Source organism: Pelobates fuscus, chromosome 10, assembly GCF_036172605.1.
Source record: "Pelobates fuscus isolate aPelFus1 chromosome 10, aPelFus1.pri, whole genome shotgun sequence".
Taxonomy (NCBI): domain Eukaryota; kingdom Metazoa; phylum Chordata; class Amphibia; order Anura; family Pelobatidae; genus Pelobates; species Pelobates fuscus.
Window position 1 is genome coordinate 149448231 of NC_086326.1, and position 27026 is coordinate 149475256.

The 27026-nt window shown below is 46.2% G+C and overlaps 1 protein-coding gene across 3 annotated transcripts in view; it reads right to left on the reverse strand.

The window, feature by feature from the left end:
* LOC134575238 (zinc finger protein OZF-like) overlaps positions 1–27026 on the reverse strand; it is a 38178-nt gene that overhangs the window by 5717 nt on the left and 5435 nt on the right. For 2 of the 3 annotated variants that reach the window (XM_063434495.1, XM_063434494.1), the window contains exons 2-4: positions 22952–23143; positions 22624–22765; positions 12077–13835 (exon numbers count right to left, since the gene is read on the reverse strand). In XM_063434495.1, coding sequence (XP_063290565.1) covers positions 12691–13835; positions 22624–22765; positions 22952–22975 — 1311 coding nt within the window. In that variant the 5' untranslated portion in view covers positions 22976–23143 and the 3' untranslated portion in view covers positions 12077–12690. Of the gene's footprint in view, positions 1–3459; positions 3595–12076; positions 13836–22623; positions 22766–22951; positions 23144–27026 lie in introns of those variants that run through there. The other variant, XM_063434493.1, reaches the window with a different exon arrangement.

The following is a 27026-nucleotide window of genomic DNA, read 5'->3' on the forward strand; positions in this document are numbered from 1 at the left end:
CAGATGTTTTTTTTAGTTGTTGACTCCTTTTCAAAATGGTTAGAAGTTGTTCCAGTTACATCTGCTACCTCAGTCACAGTCATAAAGATTCTAAGGAGGCTTTTTGCTACACATGGGTTGCCAGATACAATTGTGTCTGATAATGGAACACAATTTACCTCATCAGAATTCAAAATGTTCATGGCAAGTAATCTTATTCGACATGTTACTATTGCACCATTTCACCCATCATCAAATGGTCAAGCTGAGCGTATGGTTCAGACTACCAAAGACTCATTAAAGAGAATTATTGAAGGAGATTGAAATCGTAGACTTGCAAATTTTCTTTTGCAACAACATGTGACACCTTGCTCAAGCACCGGTAGTAGTCCAGCAGAGCTCCTTATGAACACCTTGTTTGGATCGTTTACATCCTGATTTGACAACTGAGTTACAAGAGAAGCAAGAATTGCAATTCAATAAGAACTATAATGCTACTACTGTCAGAGTATTTGCACCTGACAGTGATGTCTATGTCAGGAACTATGTTTCTGGGCCTAAATGGATACCTGCAAAAGTACTTATGGCCACAGCACCTTTGTCCTACAAAGTACAAATTCCTGATGGCAGAATATTACGAAGGCATGTCGATCAGATTCGGGAACGGAGTGATGAGATTGTGCCTGCTGCCGGTCCCAGTCATACTGGGTTTTCTGTGATACCAGATGATGTGGAACCACTGGATGATACAGGTCTCAGTTCTCCAGGAGTTGTTATTGAAGACCCAGTTCTGTGTGGTCCATCTGACAGAGCACAGGAAGAAGGGATGGGCACAACTGAAGGTCCAGGTGAAGCAGTTCCAAACATGGTTTTGAGGCGCCCAAGACGAAATATTAAACCTCCCAGTTATCTCAAAGACTTTGAAGTCTAGGGGGGGAGGAGTGTTATGTATTGAGGTTTATGCAGTCCACCTTCCAGTAGATGGCAGCATAGTGAAGTTATGCACTTGTTCTGTTGTGTTTAGTCTCTTTTGTGTGGTCATTATGTGTGATTACTGAAGTAAAGAGAAGTTCTATTTTACTACAATGTCTGAGAGCCTTTTGTGAATATATAACATGCTAATACACTAAACTTATAATGCACAATAAAACATTCTTGAATACAAAATACCTCTCCAGTCAGCAGGTAGATGATCTCCATACTGACATTACCCAGAATCCCTCACCTCTCCAGCCAGCAGGTAGATGATCTCCATACTGACATTACCCAGAATCCCTCACCTCTCCAGTCAGCAGGTAGATGATCTCCATGGTGACATTACCCAGAATCCCTCACCTCTCCAGCCAGCAGGTAGATGATCTCCATACTGACATTACCCAGAATCCCTCACCTCTCCAGTCAGCAGGTAGATGATCTCCATACTGACATTACCCAGAATCCCTCACCTCTCCAGTCAGCACGTAGATGATCTCCATACTGAAATTATCCATAATCCCTCACCTCTCCAGTCAGAAGGTAGATGATCTCCATACTGACATTACCCAGAATCCCTCACCTCTCCAGTCAGCAGGTAGATGATCTCCATAATGACATTACCCAGAATCCCTCACCTCTCCAGTCAGCAGGTAGATGATCTCCATAATGACATTACCCAGAATCTCTCACCTCTCCAGCCAGCAGGTAGATGATCTCCATAATGGCATTACCCAGAATCCCTCACCTCTCCAGTCAGCAGGTAGATGATCTCCATAATGACATTACCCAGAATCCCTCACCTCTCCAGCCAGCAGGTAGATGATCTCCATAATGACATTACCCAGAATCCCTCACCTCTCCAGCCAGCAGGTAGATGATCTCCATAATGACATTACCCAGAATCCCTCACCTCTCCAGCCAGCAGGTAGATGATCTCCATACTGACATTACCCAGAATCCCTCACCTCCCCAGTCAGCAGGTAGATGATCTCCATAATGACATTACCCAGAATCCCTCACCTCCCCAGTCAGCAGGTAGATGATCTCCATAATGACATTACCCAGAATCCCTCACCTCTCCAGCCAGCAGGTAGATGATCTCCATAATGACATTACCCAGAATCCCTCACCTCTCCAGTCAGCAGGTAGATGATCTCCATAATGACATTACCCAGAATCCCTCACCTCTCCAGTCAGCAGGTAGATGATCTCCATAATGACATTACCCAGAATCCCTCACCTCTCCAGTCAGCAGGTAGATGATCTCCATAATGACATTACCCAGAATCCCTCACCTCTCCAGTCAGCAGGTAGATGATCTCCATAATGACATTACCCAGAATCCCTCACCTCTCCAGTCAGCAGGTAGATGATCTCCATAATGACATTACCCAGAATCTCTCACCTCTCCAGCCAGCAGGTAGATGATCTCCATAATGGCATTACCCAGAATCCCTCACCTCTCCAGTCAGCAGGTAGATGATCTCCATAATGACATTACCCAGAATCCCTCACCTCTCCAGCCAGCAGGTAGATGATCTCCATAATGACATTACCCAGAATCCCTCACCTCTCCAGCCAGCAGGTAGATGATCTCCATAATGACATTACCCAGAATCCCTCACCTCTCCAGCCAGCAGGTAGATGATCTCCATACTGACATTACCCAGAATCCCTCACCTCCCCAGTCAGCAGGTAGATGACGTCCATAATGACATTACCCAGAATCCCTCACCTCCCCAGTCAGCAGGTAGATGATCTCCATAATGACATTACCCAGAATCCCTCACCTCTCCAGCCAGCAGGTAGATGATCTCCATAATGACATTACCCAGAATCCCTCACCTCTCCAGCCAGCAGGTAGATGATCTCCATACTGACATTACCCAGAATCCCTCACCTCCCCAGTCAGCAGGTAGATGATCTCCATAATGACATTACCCAGAATCCCTCACCTCCCCAGTCAGCAGGTAGATGATCTCCATAATGACATTACCCAGAATCCCTCACCTCCCCAGTCAGCGGGTAGATGATCTCCATAATGACATTACCCAGAATCCCTCACCTCTCCAGTCAGAAGGTAGATGATCTCCATAATGACATTACCCAGAATCCCTCACCTCTCCAGTCAGCAGGTAGATGATCTCCATAATGACATTACCCAGAATCCCTCACCTCTCCAGTCAGCAGGTAGATGATCTCCATAATGACATTACCCAGAATCCCTCACCTCTCCAGTCAGCAGGTAGATGATCTCCATAATGACATTACCCAGAATCCCTCACCTCTCCAGTCAGCAGGTAGATGATCTCCATACTGACATTACCCAGAATCCCTCACCTCCCCAGTCAGCAGGTAGATGATCTCCATGGTGACATTACCCAGAATCCCTCACCTCTCCAGTCAGCAGGTAGATGATCTCCATAATGACATTACCCAGAATCCCTCACCTCTCCAGTCAGCAGGTAGATGATCTCCATAATGACATTACCCAGAATCCCTCACCTCTCCAGTCAGCAGGTAGATGATCTCCAGGGTTAGATCCAAGATCTTCTCAGTCACCCAAATCCTGCCTTTGTTCTTCATCATTTCATCCAGTGCTCTGAGAATATGCTTTTGGTTAAAGTGACCACAGCAAATCTGTAATTACAGATATGTTTTTTTTCTTTTACCGTGATATAACATTTAAAGGGAAAAATGAGACTATACCCATCTGTATCAACTAAAATAGTTAATTTAAAGGCACTTAGACCTCCCATACTGTCTCTATATTTCCCATGCTGTGTCTGTCTCCTGTGCTGGCTGTCTCTCTCAGTCTCCCATGCTGGCTGTCTCTCTCAGTCTCCCATGCTGGCTGTCTCTCTCAGTCTCCCATGCTGGCTGTCTCTCTCAGTCTCCCATGCTGTCTCTCTCTGGCTGTCTCTCTCAGTCTCCCATGCTGTCTCTCTCTGGCTGTCTCTCTCAGTCTCCCATGCTGTCTCTCTCTGGCTGTCTCTCTCAGTCTCCCATGCTGTCTCTCTCTGGCTGTCTCTCTCAGTCTCCCATGCTGTCTCTCTCTGGCTGTCTCTCTCAGTCTCCCATGCTGTCTCTCTCTGGCTGTCTCTCTCAGTCTCCCATGCTGTCTCTCTCTGGCTGTCTCTCTCAGTCTCCCATGCTGTCTCTCTCTGGCTGTCTCTCTCAGTCTCCCATGCTGTCTCTCTCAGTCTCCCATGCTGTCTCTCTCAGTCTCCCATGCTGTCTCTCTCTGGCTGTCTCTCTCAGTCTCCCATGCTGTCTCTCTCAGTCTCCCATGCTGTCTCTCTCTGGCTGTCTCTCTCAGTCTCCCATGCTGTCTCTCTCTGGCTGTCTCTCTCAGTCTCCCATGCTGTCTCTCTCTGGCTGTCTCTCTCAGTCTCCCATGCCGTCTCTCTCAGTCTCCCATGCTGTCTCTCTCTGGCTGTCTCTCTCAGTCTCCCATGCTGTCTCTCTCTGGCTGTCTCTCTCAGTCTCCCATGCTGTCTCTCTCAGTCTCCCATGCTGTCTCTCTCTCTCTGGCTGTCTCCCATGCTGTCTCTCTCTGACTGTCTCCCATGCTGTCTCTCTCTGACTGTCTCCCATGCTGGCTGTCTCTCATGCTGGCTGTCTCTCTGACTGTCTCCCATGCTGGCTGTCTCTCTGACTGTCTCCCATGCTGGCTGTCTCTCATGCTGGCTGTCTCTCTGACTGTCTCCCATGCTGGCTGTCTCTCTGACTGTCTCCCATGCTGGCTGTCTATCTCTGTCTCCCATGCTGGCTGTCTCTCTGGCTGTCTCCCATGCTGTCTCTCTCTGGCTGTCTCTCTCAGTCTCCCATGCCGTCTCTCTCTGGTTGTCTCTCTCAGTCTCCCATGCCGTCTCTCTCTGGCTGTCTCTCTCAGTCTCCCATGCTGTCTCTCTCTGGCTGTCTCTCTCAGTCTCCCATGCTGTCTCTCTCTGGCTGTCTCTCTCAGTCTCCCATGCTGTCTCTCTCTGGCTGTCTCTCTCAGTCTCCCATGCTGTCTCTCTCAGTCTCCCATGCTGTCTCTCTCTGGCTGTCTCCCTCTGGCTGTCTCCCATGCTGTCTCTCTCTGACTGTCTCCCATGCTGTCTCTCTCTGACTGTCTCCCATGCTGGCTGTCTCTCATGCTGGCTGTCTCTCTGACTGTCTCCCATGCTGGCTGTCTCTCTCTGTCTCCCATGCTGTCTCTCTCTGGCTGTCTCCCATGCTGTCTCCCATGCTGTCTCTCTCTGGCTGTCTCCCATGCTGTCTCTCTCTGGCTGTCTCCCATGCTGTCTCTCTCTGGCTGTCTCCCATGCTGTCTCTCTCTGGCTGTCTCCCATGCTGTCTCTCTCTGGCTGTCTCCCATGCTGTCTCTCTCTGGCTGTCTCCCATGCTGTCTCTCTCTGGCTGTCTCCCATGCTGTCTCTCTCTGGCTGTCTCCCATGCTGTCTCTCTCTGGCTGTCTCCCATGCTGTCTCTCTCTGGCTGTCTCCCATGCTGTCTCTCTCTGGCTGTCTCCCATGCTGTATCTCTCTGGCTGTCTCCCATGCTGTATCTCTCTGGCTGTCTCCCATGCTGTATCTCTCTGGCTGTCTCCCATGCTGTATCTCTCTGGCTGTCTCCCATGCTGTATCTCTCTGGCTGTCTCCCATGCTGTATCTCTCTGGCTGTCTCCCATGCTGTATCTCTCTGGCTGTCTCCCATGCTGTATCTCTCTGGCTGTCTCCCATGCTGTATCTCTCTGGCTGTCTCCCATGCTGTATCTCTCTGGCTGTCTCCCATGCTGTATCTCTCTGTCTGTCTCCCATGCTGTCTCTCTCTGTCTGTCTCCCATGCTGGCTGTCTCTCTCAGTCTCCCATGCTGTCTCTCTCTGGCTGTCTCTCTCAGTCTCCCATGCTGTCTCTCTCTGGCTGTCTCTCTCAGTCTCCCATGCTGTCTCTCTCAGTCTCCCATGCTGTCTCTCTCAGTCTCCCATGCTGTCTCTCTCTGGCTGTCTCCCATGCTGTCTCTCTCTGACTGTCTCCCATGCTGTCTCTCTCTGACTGTCTCCCATGCTGTCTCTCTCTGACTGTCTCCCATGCTGGCTGTCTCTCTGACTGTCTCCCTCTGGCTGTCTCCCATGCTGTCTCTCTCTGGCTGTCTCCCATGCTGTCTCTCTCTGGCTGTCTCCCATGCTGTCTCTCTCTGGCTGTCTCCCATGCTGTCTCTCTCTGGCTGTCTCCCATGCTGTCTCTCTCTGGCTGTCTCCCATGCTGTCTCTCTCTGGCTGTCTCCCATGCTGTCTCTCTCTGGCTGTCTCCCATGCTGTCTCTCTCTGGCTGTCTCCCATGCTGTCTCTCTCTGGCTGTCTCCCATGCTGTCTCTCTCTGGCTGTCTCCCATGCTGTCTCTCTCTGTCTGTCTCCCATGCTGTCTCTCTCTGTCTGTCTCCCATGCTGTCTCTCTCTGGCTGTCTCCCATGCTGTCTCTCTCTGGCTGTCTCCCATGCTGCCTCTCTCTGTCTGTCCCCCATGCTGTCTCTCTCTGTCTCCCATGCTGTCTCTCTCTGTCTCCCATGCTGGCTGTCTCTCTGTCTCCCATGCTGGCTGTCTCTCTCTGTCTCCCATGCTGGCTGTCTCTCTCTGTCTCCCATGCTGGCTGTCTCTCTCTGTCTCCCATGCTGGCTGTCTCTCTCTGTCTCCCATGCTGGCTGTCTCTCTCTGTCTCCCATGCTGTCTCTCTCTGTCTCCCATGCTGGCTGTCTCTCTCTGTCTCCCATGCTGGCTGTCTCTCTCTGTCTCCCATGCTGGCTGTCTCTCTCTGTCTCCCATGCTGTCTCTCTCTGACTGTCTCCCATGCTGGCTGTCTCCCATGCTGGCTGTCTCTCTCTGTCTCCCATGCTGGCTGTCTCTCTCTGTCTCCCATGCTGGCTGTCTCTCTCTGTCTCCCATGCTGGCTGTCTCTCATGCTGGCTGTCTCTCTCTGTCTCCCATGCTGGCTGTCTCTCTCTGTCTCCCATGCTGGCTGTCTCTCTCTGTCTCCCATGCTGGCTGTCTCTCATGCTGGCTGTCTCTCTCTGTCTCCCATGCTGGCTGTCTCCCATGCTGGCTGTCTCTCTCTGTCTCCCATGCTGGCTGTCTCCCATGCTGGCTGTCTCTCTCTGTCTCCCATGCTGGCTGTCTCTCTCTGTCTCCCATGCTGGCTGTCTCTCTGTCTCCCATGCTGTCAGTGCTATAGTGATACTGAGTATGTTTTGCTGTAATACCCTCCCAGCGCTGCCAGCAGTCTCTCCTTCCTCTCTCTCTCTCTCTCGCTTTGGCTCGTGTCCTGTGATGTCACTTCCGCTTGGTCGCACAACGGAAACGTCACGTGCCGCACCGTTACCATGGAGACCGGAAGTGTATCCGCCGTCCCCGAGCCGCCATCTTGGAGCAGGGCAGCTGTGCCACTAGCTGTATGGAGAGGAAGGGCAGAGCCTGGGAGCTGACAATCTAATAGTGTGTTAGTAACATGGTGTCAGTCTGATTTCTCTGCTTTATATTCCATGTACTGAGTGTGAGTGGGGCCCCCAGCCATGCTCCTGCTCACAGAGAGGGGAGGGGAGGGAGGGGAACCCTTCTGATGTTTGTTTTATCTTATCTAGGTTTTCTTTAATGAAGTATATTATTATTTTTATTATTATTATTATTATTACTATTTATTAATATTATTATTGTTATTATTATTTTTATTATTACTATTTATTAATATTATTATTGTTATTAATATTATTGTTATTATTATTATTGTCCTGTGACCCCTGGAAGTCATCCATGTGCGGTCAGATAAATCCTGATTCCCAGATCTATTGGAGGGCAGAGAAGACAATTATTAAATAAAAGTATCAGTATAGTCAATATACAATTATATGTTTATACAGATTTATTTCTCCCCGATAAATGGCTAGCGGCTGGAGAAGGCAGGAACTTCATTTTAACAAAGAAAAACTACAGTCCCTAACTGCATAGAGAGAGGAACCAAAGTAAGGAAACTCCCATGACTCCGAAGTTAGGTTATTTATTACTGGACAAAGGATCCAAGTATTCAACTATTAGTTAAAAAAATCATTATAAGTATGAGATTTGATATGAGATTAAAAATACCACTTACATTAAGCCTCTATAATTTGTGGATAATTCCTTATTAAGTAAGGGCATATAAAAATGGTCTATTGACTAAATCACTACTAAGAGAGAGGAAAATAGGAAAACTACATTAATGTTAGAGTTATAGAGATACTAGTAAAGTGCATGGTGGGATAGAAAGCCTTATAAAGATCAGTGGTTTCTCACAGGAAAAGGAAACCTGTAGCCTTTAGAGATGCTTCATAACGAGCAACTAAATTATTTGAATGTCGGAGTTCCTCAATGTAGTAAAATCTAGGTCGCATCGATTCTACTATAACTGCTTAATATCCTTTAGAAATGGTACATAAAGAGCAACAAAGTAGCTATAATGTTGGAGTTCCTCAATGTAGCTAAGTTCTAGGTAACATTGATTCTACTATTACCACCTAATACCTCGGGATATATGATCATTAAATAGATGAGATATAAGTAAATAAGATCGTTTGATATAGAGCTGCAATATCCTTAATTCAGATTCTAAACCTGCATAATCTATTGGATTCCTATTTCTCACTCTTAGTATCTATTGAACAAAAGAAATCCCATAACCTCGTTGGGACGAACAGAACCTCGCCACGAGCTCCTGGAGGAGCCTGCTGGCCAGCCTCCTGCCTGAGGACTATTTGCCCTGCAATATACCTTGCTCAATGCACTTTAAAAGGCTCCGTTCATATGATTTATGTACTTTTGTACTCCAGAAAGAGAGACCGGCCGTTAGCCCCGATTCCCTGGAACTGTTTTGCTTCCAACTCAATAATGAAATTCCAACTCAGTCTCCGTGAGCATGTCCTAAAGATTTTATTTCTATTAAGTGCTCGTCTTTTTGCTGACTGACCCGTTTTAAAGGTTTTGTTTCGTAATTTTTTTCTAAGAATGACTCCACAGAACTCTCTCTCCTAGGACTTTTCTTGGAATTTCTTAAAGGAACACTCCAAACACATAACGGATTGCAACTTGTCTTTACTTGTATTACTCAATTCCTAAATTCCAACTCCCTCCTCGATCCTCTTCAATCTGGCTTTCGCCCCCTCCACTCTACTGAGAGAGACTGCTCTTATTAAAGTTACAAATAACCTAATCACAGCTAAATCCAAAGACCACTACTCCATACTAATTTTTCTTGACCTCTCTGCTGCCTTTGACACTGTTCATCATGTCCTCCTTCTCCAGGCTCTTTAATCCCTCGGTTTCTGTGACACTGTCCTATCATAGTTCCCCTCCTAGCTCTCCCAGCATTCGTTCAGTGTCACCTTTTGCAATGACACCTCCTCCTCTCGACCTGTCTCGGTCGGAGTCCCCAAGGATCTATTTTTGGTCCCCTTCTGTTCTCTCTTTATACTGCCTCTCTTGGCAAACTCATTAACTCCTTTGGATTCCGCTACCATCTGTATGCCGATGACACCCAGATATATCTCTACTCCCCTGATCTCTCCCCCATGGTCCTACAATGTGTCATTGCTTGCCTTTCTACAATCTCTGACTGGATGTCCTCCTGCTTTCTGAAACTCAATCTCTCTAAAACTGAGCTTCTTATTTTTTCCCCCTCATAATGCTGATCCTCCTCTTTCGCTTCCCATGCAAGTTGATGGTACTTGCATCAGTCCATCCTTGCAAGCTCGTTGTCTTGGTGTTATCTTTGATCCTGGCCTCACCTTTGTGCCTCATATCCAGATTGTTGCTAAAACCTGTCGATACCACCTTAAAAACATTGCCCGCATCCGCCCCTTTCTCACGCAAGATATTGCCAAGGAGCTTGTTCATGCTCTGATAATCTCTTGCATGGATTACTGAAATTGTTGGTCTCCCCAGAAGACAAACTGCCTCGCTACAATCAGTAATGAATGTTGGCGCCAGGCTGATCTTTCTCACCCGTCGCTCCTCCCATACTTCGCCCATCTGTCGAACCTTACACTGGCTTCCTGTGTCCTACAGGTGTCAATTCAAAATACTAACTCTTACCTATAGAGCTCTAAACAACTCTAGCTTCCCTTACATTTCTTCACTGATTCGTAAATATGCCCCTTCTTGGTCTCTCGGCTCTTCCAGTCATCTTCTCCAGTCTGCTGCTCGCGCACTTACTGCTAACTCGCGCTTGCAGGACTTCTCACAGGCGGCTCCCTTTCTTTGGAAAAACCTGCCTATCGGACTCTCCCCTAGTCTTCAATCGTTTAAAAAGTCCCTCAAAACACATCTGTTTAGAAATGCTTATGGACTCCCAGAGTAACTTATCTATACCTATCCAGATCCAACTCTTGCTCTCCTAAAGAGCCACACTCAACTCTCACCTCCAGTTCTGCAACTTTTTCACCTTGTTTGGTGACTGTCACCCTTGCTGCCCTGTTGTGTATTTGTACCTCACCTCATCTAGACTGTAAGCTACCTATTGTTCCTGTGTCACTGTGTAATTGTCTCATTTATTGTAAATCCACCCCCGCCTCCATCATAATATTGTAAAGCGCTGCACAATTAGTTGGAGCTATATAAATACCAATAATAACAACTTGCTCAAGATGTGTCTGTTAGTTCAAATGAGCTCCACTTGACTAGATAGTGCCTTTCTTTGCCGTCTAACACTTCTCAATGAGCTGTACAAACAGCTCCAGACACAATATTCAGCCACCACACACACTCAGCCCCCGTCCATACAGTTCTCGGCCTTCTCCATGCACACATCACTCAGTCAACACACCACTCACAGAAACAGAGTCCAGGGCTCTAGGAGAGTGCCCCAGCCTGGCACCCTGCGCAGGTCTCTGGGCTACCTTAACTTGGAGCTGGCCAGAAAGAAAACAGGATAGAAACCAACCCTGGAGAGCAGCTCAGTATGGAAGTCCTCTAAGACAAAAAAACTGAAAGAATTGATTTTTCTAGTAACCCTGATCATCATAAAGTAATCTCAAAATCTCACTGAGACAACAAGGTGTTATCAGGGAAGTGACAGGAATCAAAACAAAAAAGTATCTTATTAGCCTTAGGGATTGTCATGTATCATTACATGGTCAATATTTTTCAACTGGCCCTGAAGGAGGAAATGCTACAGAACCGTCTTGAGAGCTTTCAGAGAGGTTGAGGAATATGAAGTAGAATCTCTTGGTCCCTACACAACAGTTTATTGTAAAGAAAGACTCCAATGGGGAAATCTTACATTTTCCTAAGAATTTAGTAGATATAACACCAATGAAAACATGCATGCATTTATTGTTGCATTGTTTAGTTTTTATTGAGGGTCAGACTAAAAACAACTTGCCATAGCTGTAGATCTGTTGCCTGAAGCTTTTGGTCGCCATGGGGAAATGACCAATCAGAGGCTTCAATTTAAGCCCCATGTGCACTGGAAGCTTAACGCCAGGGGGTCTGCGGACAGGGCTGAGATGGGCTCTGTGGGCACATGCCAGCAGCCACAATTGTAATTGGAGGAGAAGGCAAGGGAACAATGAGAAATTTCTAGATACCAGTGCAAGATGGATTGTGGCATCTATTTTTATAGTGTATAAAGTCGCAGGAGATCATGTTCCTTAAGACAGCAAGACACATTCCACCTGGACATTATATTAATTATGTGCAGCTTTAGCAGGAGTTTCTCTGCAGATGTTGGTTAATTTATTTTCATTAGTGTCATTTCCATACTTGTTGTTCCCCATTTATCATGTTGCCCTATCCTTGTACAGTTTATTCTTACGTTACATAACTTGATTTTGTTGTATCTTAACATATTTTACATTCAAATTTGCTGTGTGGTGGTTTGGGCCACTCATTATCTTTGATATGTAGATGTATAACTAGCTATTCAGGAACCTCCTCTGCCATTTTCGCGAATAAGTGGGACGATACACACTGGCTGTCCTACACTCTTGCAGTGTTCCTGGGGGCAGCCATTTTTCAGATAATCAGCTCTGCCTGCAACATATGTGAATGCTTCTAAATGTCCATTAATTGCACTCATCAGTTGAACATAAGATACCCAGCATATGAAACAAGTCTCTGGCTCCAATTGGTCACTTTAATAGTTTTGAAAAATGATATAAAGAACATGATTCTGAATAATATCAGCAGGTTTAGTATCAAAACATTATTACACAAATCACTGCCCCAGAAGTGGACCTACGGAGAGGAAATTAAAATATAGATACCATCGGACAGATTTTATTGTCAATGAAAGAGCTAGTCTTACACTTTTTCTTTTTTTAAACAATTATTACATATATTTTAATAATTTAGTGGGCAAAAATATTTTTAAATTACTTTTTACAAAGGAACCTTTAAAAATACATTAGCATTGATAGTATACAAACATTTGTCATAATCCCTTTTATTACTTGTATTTAAGGTACCATTGCATTTTTAGACTGTGACCATTTCCAGCTCCCGGTGACTCAGTTTGAGTATATTATGATTAAGATGCTCTACAAAGGATGTGAACAGGAATCTGACAGGAAGAAACAGATATCCATGCAATATATTTTGTCATTGGTTCTAACATATTTCCCCCCCCAACAATGATTTAGCACACATCATAAAATAGTGTACATTTTTCCTGCCTTAATAAGATACACCATGAAACATAATGGTCTACATGGGAAAACCATGAGGAAAGTTAAATGATCTCAGTGCTGTCCAAATCATTTCCAGATTCAGAACCTGAGAAATGTTTCTCTCCTGTGTGAGCTCTCTGATGCCTAACAAAATAAGATTGGTCATTAAAACATTTCCCACATTCAGCACACGAGTAAGGTTTCTCTCCTGTATGTGTTCTCTGATGCCTAGCAAGATATGGCTGGAGGCTAAATCGTTTCCCACACTCAGTGCATGAGAAAGGTTTCTCTTCTGTATGAATTCTCTGGTGCCTAACAAGATATGATTGATGGCTAAAACGACTCCCACATTCAGGACATGTGTGTGGTTTCTCTCCTGTGTGCGTTCTCTGATGTATAACAAGATATGTATATTTTTTAAAACACTTCCCACATTCAGAACATGAATAAGGTTTTTCTCCTGTGTGAACTCTGTGGTGAGAAATAAGTCCTGATTTTTTGGTAAAACATTTCCCACATTCAGAACATGAGTAAGGCTTCTCTCCTGTGTGAGTTCTCTCATGTACAATAAGAGTAGATTTCCTGTTAAACCATTTCCCACAAACAGCACATGAGAAAGGGTTTTCTCCTGTGTGGATTCTCTGATGTAGAATAAGAGTTGATCTTCTAGTAAAACTTTTCCCACATTCAGAACATGAAAAAGGGTTCACACCAGTGTGAGTCCTCTGATGTCTAATAAGCACTGCGTTACTACAAAATTTTTTCCCACATTCAGAACATGGGAAGCATTTCGGGCCTGTGTGAGTTTTCTGATGTAAAACAAGACGCGAATGCCAGCTAAAACCTTTCCCACATTTAGGACATGAGAATGGCTTTTCTCCTGCGTGAATCCTCTGATGCCTAGCAAGGTATGAATTGGATGCAAAGCATTTCCCACATGTAGAACATGAGAATGGTTTCTCTCCTGTGTGAGCTCTCCAATGTCTATCAAGCAGTGAGTTGCATGCAAAGCGTTCCCCACATTCAGTACAAGAAAATGGTTTATCTCCCTTAGTTACTGTCGAAAGCATAGGCACACAGGATTCAGATGGCGTTCCTGATTCCTGTGATTTTGATTCATCTGTCCTTAATGTAATAGATTTCTCCACACTCTTGCCTGATGGATTCATGTCTTTATTACCAGGGGATGTTTGTTTTAAAGAATCATCTGCAAAAAGAACTTTGCGTTAAAGAAAGTAATTATTGCAAAACATTAATTGCTCATCAGTTTCAACTGCAGTTAAAAAAAATCTCTATTGAAATCAGGGCTTTGGAATCTGTAAACAAAACCTTTGACTCTTATGTTACATGCAGCATAATTGCTATCACATTACAATTTACTAAATATACCATTGTATAAGTCAACATTTTAAGCCTATCCCCTCCCCCCAGCTAAAAAAAAAAAAACCCAAAGCAAATCTGGGGATGGACTAATACGCCATTGATGATGTATGACTAATATGAAAATAAATGTAAATTCTGAACATCTTATTAAATGTATCATAAAACAGGAAGTAAATCGACATTTACAATTTGATTTGAAGCAGGGCTAATGTGTCTACTACTGCTGCCTAAACTAGGCCCAAACCAGAATTGCATGAGTCCACAGACCTACCCCAAGCTCAAATATTGCAAATTATTTTGAGAGTCAACTTCACTGGCATATATAGGCTTAAATCTGTATAACACCTCTAATTGTGAGGGTGAACTTATAGGCCGCCATCTACAAAGCATTTAGTGGGGAGTCAGTACTTTATTTACTGCTTGAAATGATTCTGTTAGTTAAAGGGACACTCCATGTGGCAGAAGTAGCCACCAGAAACCCGTATTTACAATGTCATTTGTCCCTGTCAATGTATCTTGTATATTATGCCAGCATGTTAAAGAAGAATCCATGTGCACATACCGTTATTGGGTCCGTGGGTGGCCGCCGTTCGCCTAATCTCCACGTGGCGGCGGCCATCTTAACTGCCGAACAGCGGTGTTTGGTCGTCGAGCGTCTGGAACTAAAATCGGACGCTCGACTACCCAGACACCGCTCAGACCTCCAGGATCACCAAATCATATGATCCAAACTGCCGAACGGCCCGCCGTTCGGTAGTTTGCATTCCCCAGTCTAGGGGATTCATCCGAACCAAAGATTGGGGTCGGATGGCTGAGCTGTTCGGCACTTTCTATGCAGTGAAGTAGACCGACTACAGGGCCAGAATCTATGGAGCCGTTTTCGGCTACTGTGTCCCTGCAGTCGGTCAAATCTTTACATACCTGTAACTCCCGAACCCCTGGTCTGATCTGGGTGAAATTTGAATATGTTACTCACCCAGAGCAGACCTACCAGGGGACCCCTCGTTTATCCTCGTACCCCCCGTATTTAGGGGTCATTCAGAAACTGGGGAAAACTCGGTTCTCTCTAATTAATTTACCTGCTAATCTAAGGGGAGGAGAGGGAGGGGAGGTGATTGTGAGGGGATTGGTTGTTTTGAGTTACCTCCCTTGCATGGGAAAAAGCCATAAAAGAAATTGTGTGAATAAAGCTGACAGTTGACCTCCAAGCTATGTGTCGTCTAGTTCTTGGAGGGAAGGGATTGTAACCACGCTACCCGTTTGATACCTATATTGGATTGCTGTTCCTGTCTACCAGCGGAGCTACCTTGGATCGTACCTCTACTCCGCTACATTTGGTGGCAAGCGACGGGATCGTACTACACAGCAAGAGGCATTCAGCAGGAATTAAAAAGGACTGAATGGAAACAGATTATACCCTCTTGAAACGGGACACGCTAAAAGAGTTACTGGAAGCGAGAGGGAGGATAGCAAGCAACAAAACAAAGGCTATCCTAATCGCAGAACTCATGGAAGGAGACAGAGTCGCAGCTGCTGCAGCACCCCCAAGGGAGGGGGAAGAAACTGAGTTTACCAGAGAATATAGGGCCAGGATGGCTCTATTCTCACCAGCCATGGCAGCACAGAAAGCAGACCAGGTGTACAACGATGTACAGGCTCTCTTTATGCAGCGATCAGCGCAGGGAAGCGCAACAGCGGCCCCCACCCCGCCAGCGAAAGCTAAAATACCGTACCAGGTATTCAAAGCATTTAATGATACCGAGGGGGACATTGATGGCTATTTACAGAACTTTGAACTTTTGTGCCAGCTACATGCCATTAGCACTGAAGAACAAGTACGAGTGCTAGCGGGTAACCTATCCGGCCGCGCAGCAGATGCCTACCGAGCTATGCCGGCAGAGGATATCAGGGACTATCAAAAGGTAAAACAAACCTTGCTCGCACGGTATGCCCTTACACCTGAAGCATACCGAACACAGTTCCGGGAATTACCCAAATCAGAAAAAGACTCACATGCAGAATTTGCACACCGCCTACAACGGGCAGCTGACGGGTGGCTTGAGGCAGCCAAAGCCGTCACGGCCCAAGAGATCAAGTAATTGATGATGCTGGAGCAGTTCTACCGACGTTTGTCTCCACAGTTACAGATCTGGGTAAGAGAACGTAAGCCCCGTACTCTGCATGAGGCCGCTCAACTAGCAGATGAGCATCAGGACTCCCGACGGGAACAGCATGTCTCCAGTAGAGTGCAATCTACGCCAGCTGTTCCCCAGCTTACCCCAGTAAATCCGCCCCGACCAGGGGGGACCTACCAGTCTCAAACCCCCCGGTACAACAACCGGGCATCTGTCCGGTGCCATGCATGTAACCAGCTGGGTCACATGCAACGAGACTGTCCCCAAAACCGGGCCAGACCAGCCTGGACCCCTCAACGACCACCAACCACCCCCCGAGCCGCGGTACACTGCTATCAGGGCAGGCCCTGGGCTCAACCTTTCACCTCTACCCAAATAGCAGAACCCTTGGGCACCCTCCATGAGGTCAACCCGGTCCAGGCGGCCTCAGACAACCGCCAGGGCCACCGACAAGTGGTCCATGTGGAGGGCAAGCGGCTGGAGGGGTTAAGAGATTCTGGGGCCACCATCACTCTGGTACGGAACCATTTAGTGGCCCCGAACCATCTCACTGGGGAGTGCATTGCAGTTCGAGTGGCAGGGGGAGCTATCTACAAGGTACCCACTGCTAAACTACATTTGGACTGGGGAGCGGGGGCAGGACAAATTGAAGTGGGGATGATGCAGGACCTACCTGCCGATGTGATTTTGGGGAACGATTTGGGGGAGCTAACTTCCGCGTTTGTTACCCGGCCTCCTCCACAGGAAGCTTACCCGGTCGTCACCCGCCAACAGGCTCGCACCACGGCACCCCACCTTGACTCTGAGGCTCAGGTAAGCACAAACCCCCCTGATCACACTGTATTACCCTGGGCTGCCCCATTAGAATTTGGTAGCGAGGTCGCCCTGGACCCGTCCCTACAGGTTTACAAGGACAGGATAGATAAAGACCAGACTGGCAGAGAGGGGGAGAGATATGCTTGGGATAAGGGGTTATTATACCGGTATGCAGAAAAAGTAGTAGCCGGGTCAATTCCTGTACCCATTAAACAGTTAATTGTGCCTCGAAAGTATCGACAAGAGTTAATGCGAATCGCCCACGACATTCCCATGTCCGGACACCTAGGGATCAGCCGAACCAAACATCGGCTGCTACAGAACTTCTTCTGGCCAGGGATATCACAGGATATTAAGCAGTACTGTAATACTTGCGATACCTGTCAGAGAGTGGGAAAGCGGGGGGACCGATACAAGGCCAAACTACACACCCTGCCCATTATTGAAGAACCCTTTAGCCGAGTAGCGGTAGACATTATCGGACCACTGAGACAAAAAAGCCCGTCTGGTAAGAAATACATATTGACCGTGGTAGATTATGCCACTAGATACCCCGAAGCAGTAGCCCTAACGAATGTACACGCAGAGACCATAGTAGACGCCCTCATGCGTATCTTTACCCGTATGGGGATCCCCCGGGAGATCATTTCAGATCAGGGTACCCAATTCACGGCCGAGGTCACGCAACAGCTTTGGAAAGTATGCGGGGTCCGAGCTATCCTTAATTCCCCATACCACCCCCAGTCCAATGGCCTCTGCGAACGGTTTAATGGGACCTTAAAACAAATGATCCGCACGTTCGTAGCCACTCAGAAGAACTGGGAGCGGTTCTTACCCCATCTCCTGTTCGCCTACCGAGAGGTGCCCCAAGAGTCCACTGGGTTCTCTCCCTTCGAACTGTTGTTCGGAAGGAGGGTAAGGGGACCCCTAGACCTAATAAGGGAACACTGGGAGGGGGGGACGACCATTGACGGCACCCCTATCGTACCCTATGTGTTGGAGTTTCGGAACCGCCTGGAGGAATTGACCCGAGCTGTGCGCAACAACCTCCAGGCGGCCCAGACACGCCAGCGCCACTGGTATGATAAGGGAGCCAGGGACCGCAGCTTTCAGGTCGGCCAGAAAGTACTAGTCTTACGCCCCGTCCCTACTGACAAGCTGCAGGCTTCCTGGCGGGGCCCATTCAAGGTGGTAGAGCAGGTCTGCGATACCACCTATATAATCGGCCCCTGCGCCGGGACCGGGGACCGACGCATGTTCCATGTGAACATGCTGAAGCCCTACCACGAGCGCACAGAGGAAGTGTCCGCCATCTGCGCCTCGGCTGCAGAGGACACAGATAACCTACCCCTCCCTGACATGCTGGCCCGAGAAACGCTACAAGAGGATCTCGCAGCCGTACAGCTAGGAGACCGCTTGAATCCCCAGGAAAAAGCTCAGGCCCAAAGTTTAATTAGGGAAAAAGGAGCCACTTTTTCCAACCTCCCGGGATATACCCCGTTAGCTACCCATCGGGTAGAAACCCTAGATCCGGTCCCACTCCGTCAACCGCCCTACCGCATTCCCGAAGCAGTGAGGGGGAACATGTACAAGGAACTGAAGGAAATGTTGCAGTTAGGGGTATTGAGCATTCAGATAGCCCCTGGGCATCCCCCGTAGTACTCGTGCCGAAGCGGGATGGAACTACCCGCTTCTGTGTAGATTACCGGAGGCTCAATGATAAAACCATATCCGATGCCTATCCCATGCCCCGGATAGACGAGCTATTAGACAAAATGGCTAGGGGGAAGTACTTAACCACCATTGATCTTTGTAAAGGATATTGGCAAATTCCTCTAGCCGAGGACGCCATTCCCAAGTCGGCCTTCGTCACCCCATTTGGCCTGTACCAATTCCGGGTCATGCCATTTGGGATGAAGAACGCCCCGGCCACCTTCCAGAGGATGGTGGACCGACTATTGGACGGGTTTCAGGAGTACGCTTGCGCCTATCTAGACGACATAGCCATCTTTAGTTACTCCTGGGCCGATCATTTAGACCATATCGGAGCAGTGCTAGACCGCATCAGGGAAGCCGGACTGACCCTCAAGCCCAGTAAATGCCATATAGGGATGGCCGAGGTCCAATACCTCGGACACCGAGTAGGCAGCGGCCACCAAAAACCCGAACCAGCCAAAATAGAGGCCGTAGCTAAATGGCCAACCCCCCGCACTAAAACCCAGGTACTAGCCTTTTTGGGGACGGCAGGATATTACCGAAAGTTTGTACCTAACTACAGCGCCCTAGCCAAGCCCCTTACCGACTTAACCCGCAAAAACCTTCCCAAATTAGTAGTATGGGCCCCAGAGTGTGAACAGGCCTTCCAACTCCTAAAAAATGCCCTTGTTAATGCCCCTGTGTTGGCTGCTCCCGATCCGACTAAACGCTTTCTCGTCCATACAGACGCTTCAATGTTCGGATTGGGAGCAGTACTGAGCCAGATCGGAGCCGATGGCGGTGAACACCCCGTAGCTTACCTCAGCCGAAAACTTTTACCCAGAGAAGTAAGCTACGCCGCCATCGAAAAGGAATGCCTTGCCGTGGTGTGGGCCCTCAAGAAACTACAGCCCTATTTGTATGGACAAACATTTTCCCTGCTCACAGATCACAACCCGTTGGTCTGGCTGAACCGGGTGTCAGGAGACAATGCCAGACTGCTGCGCTGGAGCTTAGCGCTTCAGCCCTTTGATTTCAATATCCAATATCGCCCGGGGAAGCTCAATGGAAATGCTGACGGGTTATCCCGACAAACGGAACTAGACAAGTGATCTGTGGGTACTCCTCCAGACATCCCCAAGCCGATCCGTTGGGATCAGACTGTGTATGCTGGCTTGGTTCTGGGGGAGCATTGTGGCAGAAGTAGCCACCAGAAACCCGTATTTACAATGTCATTTGTCCCTGTCAATGTATCTTGTATATTATGCCAGCATGTTAAAGAAGAATCCATGTGCACATACCGTTATTGGGTCCGTGGGTGGCCGCCGTTCGCCTAATCTCCACGTGGCGGCGGCCATCTTAACTGCCGAACAGCGGTGTTTGGTCGTCGAGCGTCTGGAACTAAAATCGGACGCTCGACTACCCAGACACCGCTCAGACCTCCAGGATCACCAAATCATATGATCCAAACTGCCGAACGGCCCGCCGTTCGGTAGTTTGCATTCCCCAGTCTAGGGGATTCATCCGAACCAAAGATTGGGGTCGGATGGCTGAGCTGTTCGGCACTTTCTATGCAGTGAAGTAGACCGACTACAGGGCCAGAATCTATGGAGCCGTTTTCGGCTACTGTGTCCCTGCAGTCGGTCAAATCTTTACATACCTGTAACTCCCGAACCCCTGGTCTGATCTGGGTGAAATTTGAATATGTTACTCACCCAGAGCAGACCTACCAGGGGACCCCTCGTTTATCCTCGTACCCCCCGTATTTAGGGGTCATTCAGAAACTGGGGAAAACTCGGTTCTCTCTAATTAATTTACCTGCTAATCTAAGGGGAGGAGAGGGAGGGGAGGTGATTGTGAGGGGATTGGTTGTTTTGAGTTACCTCCCTTGCATGGGAAAAAGCCATAAAAGAAATTGTGTGAATAAAGCTGACAGTTGACCTCCAAGCTATGTGTCGTCTAGTTCTTGGAGGGAAGGGATTGTAACCACGCTACCCGTTTGATACCTATATTGGATTGCTGTTCCTGTCTACCAGCGGAGCTACCTTGGATCGTACCTCTACTCCGCTACACTCCACTCCCAAAATAAAAAAAAAATACATAAATCACTGCTTAGTAGATATACTAAAGATCTCTTTGCAAGCCCTCCCCTTCAACCCCAGACCAGACTTTCTGTGCCTGTCCAAACGCAGACTTCCCAATGCAGCTCAATGAGAAGTCTTTGAAAGGCAGGTGCTCTGAATAATTGCTGCCTCTTGAATTTAGCTCCAGTGAGCTAACCAACCCAGGAAGTAACAGAACAAGTTGTGTGATTGGCCGACTATTTCTATTGAAATCTGCACTTTTTGTGAAATGAAAAAGATAGAGGAAACATTATTCATACATGAAGTAATTCAGCAAGCTAAAGTGCTTTAGGGGTCTGGAGTGCCCCTTTAAGACTTACTTAGTGTGTGTATATATAAATATATATATATATATATATATATATTGTGATAAGGTGAATGGGGTGGTCTGTGAGGGAGTCTATATCTCGACAGAATTGTTCAGAGAGGCATATGATTTTTAACCCCAGGGGGAGAGTATGATTCTGTGTATATAGCCAGAATGATTGTTTAGTTATGGGCCCCTGGGGTGGAGCATTTGGAGAGAAGGGTGGGCCAATGCTCCACTCCGCAGTTTAGCGGTTTTCTGGGAAGACATAGATCCAGGCCAGGGTTTATGGACTGTCTCCAACCTACTGCTCAGCTGCAGGTAATCGGCTGCAGCAGTGGGAATAAACCCCTCCCTGCTAGGCAGGTAAGGGGAGAATGTTTTGTTTCTCTCTGAAAGGCTGGGAGCAGCAGGCTGGCTGGCTAAATACTGGAGTGCTGAGAGCGGACAAAGAACTAGGTTGGTGAAATCAATATTGTTTTGTTTAGTTTAACCCCTGAGAGATAGGGAACCTGATATTAGTTAGTGCTCAGACGAGCTAGGTTTTTGTTTAACCCCTTAAGGACACATGACATGTGTGACATGTCATGATTCCCTTTTATTCCAGAAGTTTGGTCCTTAAGGGGTTAAAGGGATTTATGTTTTCATTTACTGCTGTCTCCTGTGTGGATTTACAATAAAGTTGCCTGGATTATATAAAAGCCAAAGGACTGTGCCTGTTGTTTACCCTAGAGGACAGTTCTATCTACAAACAAGGATCACAATATATATATATATATATATATATATATATACACATACATCCACTGATCACCCACACCATTAAAACCACCTGTCTAATATACTTCACGTGCTGTCAAAACAACTCTGATACATCAAGGCATGGACTCCACAAGGCCTCTGAACGTGTCCTGTGGTATCTGGCATCAAGACATTAGCAGCAGATCCTTTAAGTCCTGCAAGTTATGAGGTGGGGCCTTAAAGGATCGGATTTGTTGTTCCAGCACATCCCACAGATGCTTAAAGGGACTCTGTAGGCACCCAGACCACTTCAGCTCATTGACGTGGTCTGGATGCTGTGTCCCTATTGCACTTAATGCTGCAGAGAAACTGCAATGTTTACATTGCAGCACTAAGTCTGCATCCAGTGGCTGTATACCAGACAGCCACTAGAGGGCTTCCTAGATTGAAACAGACCTTTGGTTCGGAATCGGACGCTGGACATCCTTTAGCTCAGCATGAGGACCTCCAGCGTCAAATCTTTCAAATAGGAAAGCATTGATTCAATACTTTCCTCTGGGAAGATCTAATGTGCATTGGTGCCCGTTCGTCGAACGATAGAAGTAAAGTAAATTAAGGATTTTTAACCCTTTATTTACCGGGGAAAGGGGTGCGAGGGAGGGAGAGTGGCAGTGACAGGAATAAAGCTTTGTATTCCTGGCACTATATTATCCTTCGGCGGGTCAGGCTCCGCTAAACATTCATGAACAATTTTGCCGAGTGTCAGGGTGCATTATCCTGCTGCTTATTACTAACCTGGGCTGGTGTTTACATGATACTCTGGCTTCATAGTCTGCTGCTGTCCACTCACATATGATTCATCATCTTGCTCTTCTTTTACGCAGTCCCACTCCTCCTCGGAGAAGTAAACAACCACTTCCTCGATCTCACATTCCCCCTAAATGAGAAATTACCATCAATACAAATCATCAACCTACAAACAGCCCTTGTTATAGTATTACTTGTCCTCATATAAACTGTATCTAATACAAACTCTTTAGAGTGTCCTACACGACATACTTTGAAATAGTTTTATTTTTAATGTAAGAAGAAGGTAGGAAATAGGAGGTGTGTCTTTACTTACCTGTCCATTTAGCTGGTAGTCCATCTTTCAAATGTGATCCAAGAACCGTTTTTCACCTCCACTTTCTCTCTGGAATATTATTCGGGAGTCACTTTACGATTGTTCTTCTGAAGATGGCCGACTTAACTCTCTGGGATGCAGTTCTCAGAGAAACCTCACTGAGCAGTAATACAGACTGTTATCACACTATACCTACAGGAAGAAGCAATATGACAATTTATATCACAAAATACACAAAAGTGTGAAGTGCATATTTCATTCCTTTTCAATTTTTGGAACTTTCCATTCATTTGAGAACCAATGACAACACAATTAGCATGGTAATTACCTTGCATTGCCAACAATCCAGGCACCTGGATTATTTGATTTAAAGGGACACTATAGTCACCAGAACAACTACAGCTTATTGTATTTGTTCTGGTGAGTGTAATCATTCGGTTCAGCCTTTTTTTTAAGAGAAAAGGGCAGTATTTACATTACAGCCTGGGGATACCTCAAGGTCACGCCCTGTTCAGGGCTACGCAAGGTGGTGGTTTGGCGTGACCTTGAGGTCTTTATGGCAATAAGTTACTTTTTTACGCCCTGTGGGGCACGCATGTATTCTCTTAATTAGCCATTTAGACTCACTGCCTTTCTTTTTTCCACACAAGCACTGTAGCCTATGCTAATAACTACTGTTCTCCCTCCAGGGGTACCTTACCTACACGGGCTTACCCTATATCCCTATTCACTATAACCCCCAGCCCTCCTTGCCAGGTTCCTGGCAATACTATTATGTTAAGAGTGACATACTCGTGTGCATTTCTATAGCGACCTTTTCATCTACTGGTCTCTAACAGCTACCTACTGCACGTGTTCTAGTCAGCATTTGTGAGCACTTATCTCAATCACTTCAGCACCTGTGAGTCTTTTTCTCATCTACCTATATGCCTCATTAGGTGTATTCTCTTTTGGCTACCAGTGGAGCCAATTTTACGACTATTCATAGATGTTGTTCTATTAAAGGTTCCAATACCCACGTCCTTTTTCCTATTGCATATCTCTTTATTATTTTTCTGTTTTATGTTTGTGCTCTCCCCCTTTCCTTGTAAGTACTACTACTTAAGGGGTATAGACCATTGAGTGAGCAGTCTCCCACCTCCATATATTTTTATGTTTGGTGGACGTTCTGCTCATTCTTTTCTTCTTTTTTGAAATATTCAATTAATATAATTTTTTTAGGATCTAATTTTATTTAGAAATTTACCAGTAGCTGCTGCATTTCCCACCCTAGTCTTATACTCGAGTCAATAAGTTTTCCCAGTTTTTTGTTGTAAAATTAGGGGCCTCGGCTTATATTTGGGTCGGCTTATACTCGAGTATATACGGTAATAGAGCAGCAGGAAATGCTAGCAGAATGCGTGGTTGTATAGGGAGAGGTTTTAGCAGTAGAAAGAGGGAAGTGCTCATGCCATTGTACAGAACACTGGTGAGACCTCACTTGGAGTATTGTATGCAGTACTGGAGAAAAAAAAGAGAAAAACTACCACAACAAGAGGACATAGTCTTATATTAGAGGGACAAAGGTTTAAAACTAATATCAGGAAGTATTACTTTACTGAGAGGGTAGTGGATGCATGGAATAGCCTTCCAGCTGAAGTGGTAGAGGTTAACACAGTGAGGGAGTTTAAGCATGCGTGGGATAGGCATAAGGCTATCCTAACTATAAGATAAGGCCAGGGACTACTGAAAGTATTTAGAAAATTGGGCAGACTAGATGGGCCGAATGGTTCTTATCTGCCGTCACATTCTATGTTTATTTTTATATATATATATATATATAAATAAATAAATACATTTAAAAAATCTATTTTCTCACCCCTCTTGGGTGGTATGTTTATTTCTCATTATCGGATCCTCTACCAGAGGGCTGAGAGTCTGAGAGTTCTGCGCAGTATTTTAGCTGTTCCTAGAACTGCACTCATCTGGACAGAAATCTCAGATGTCCCGTCTGGAATCTGTTAAAGCCACTCCCCCAACTTGGGAGTCAAAGCCCTGAGGGCTCCTATCACAATTCTGACTACTACTTCCTATGTAAAATCAAGAAGTTATGAAAATGTATAAAAAGTATGATTTTTTTCAGCTTGGAGATAATTGAGTAGATACAGTAAGTAACTCAATTATCTCTCAAGCAGAGGGGAGGGAATATGTGGGTTGTAACCATTGTTTGATTGGTCAATGTATAATTGTCTGTGGGCGTCTCCCTTGCATGGGAGCAATGCATAAAAGGAGAGTACCTGCCATTAAACCTTCAGTTCTTCTTCACCCTCAATCGAGAGTCCTATCTCTTATTGGGGGTAACAGGTAACAGCTATACAGCTATTCACACTAGCTCTTGTAAGAGCTTCTTCACCTGGATCACGACTAGATGCTGAGAATCCTCCTCACTGATCGGGAAAAGGGCACCCTCCAGCGGTGGAAACCCCTCTGCTACACGGGGTAACCCCTACAAGAAGCACCATGTATTCAGTATGTAGGCAGGGCCCCATAATGCTGGTACAGGGATCGGGGAGCTATCAGTGGGTATTTTCTTTTCATTGCCAATTAGTGCAAAACACAGCGAAAGACAAACCTGGGATAATCTTCTATTTTCAACTATAAATAGCAACACAGAAAGGGAATAGGTTTACCGCTAGATAAAATAAGGCAGCAAACCAAAAAAAGGGGATCCCTCTAAACCCTTCAAATGATCGGCACAAACAACAATGAAACAATGGAAAGATACAATCAAATAATATAGCTAATAATAAACAACTGATTAGATGATATAGTGAACAGTCTTAAAATAGGAGTACCCCTTTAAATTAGTTAAAGTGCAGTAGGAATGATATAAAATATATAAATAGCAACACATTCAAATGTTCATAAAATACATCGTCTAATCCACCATTAGTCTGCTACATAAAACATGACTTTATTAACATCTGAAGTTTGATAATTGGACTAATAGGAAGCTAACACAAATAGACAGAAAGCTGTGAAATCAGTGTTTGCCTATTGAGGTGGCATGGCTGTTTGCTGGATTCTATATACCCTCTGGTAGAAGCAGGGCAATGTGGCACATTCACAGGATGTATAATATCTGCTATGGTAAACTAACTGCTGCTGTTATAATAGGGGGTATTTGGGCACAGGTAGCCCACCGCAGAGCGGGAAGTCAGCTTTGATCACGGATAATATGGATTCACAGCGCGCTTTGTGGTATCTAGCGATGTCACGATTCCCAGAGACAGGAAATTTGCTGGATCAGTGTCCTCCTTTAGGAAGGCGTGGAAGACACGGGGGAAAAGAGAGAAGTAGATAAATACGAAGAAGAAAAAAAGAAAGAAATACAAATCCTACCTAGGGGACAAGTGATCTGTTTAACCCTTTCCTGCCTGGCGGTGCTGGAACCCAGACTGTGACAATGTAGGTTTCACTCCCTGCCAATATAAGGATATCAGACATACCAGCAATGAGTGCCAGGCTAGGAAGGGTTAGCAGCAATCGTAGTATTACATTGTCAGGGAGAGACCCAAACAGCAGGACCCCTGACTATGCCTTAATAGCGATGCATTACTTTCCCAGTTTTATCAAGAGAGGCGCAGGGAGACAAAATACTCAGCGCCAGGTCCTATTTCTGGGTTGCCATGGCAACCCGGTACCCTGGATTTGAGAAGCCCTGCTGTAACCAGGGATGTGGAATTTGTATTGCCCAATGCCCAGGTCATATAGTTCTGGGCACCAGGCAGGCTGTTCTTTTTTCTGCCTTTAGACAGAGGCAAGCTGCACGGCAGCTACAGCAAGGCCAGAGCTGGGTGGGCAGCGTGTGGACACGGTAATTGCTCACTAATGAGTGAGAGAGCAGGCTGGGTACTGACGCACTGAGTGCCAAACCACGAGGAAGGGACTACTCTGTGTCACACACATTACACATAGACAGCGCACAGCTCTCACACACACACTAGACAGCACCTGCTAACATCACACACATTACACATAGACAGCGCACAGCTCTCACACACACACTAGACAGCACCTGCTAACATCACACACA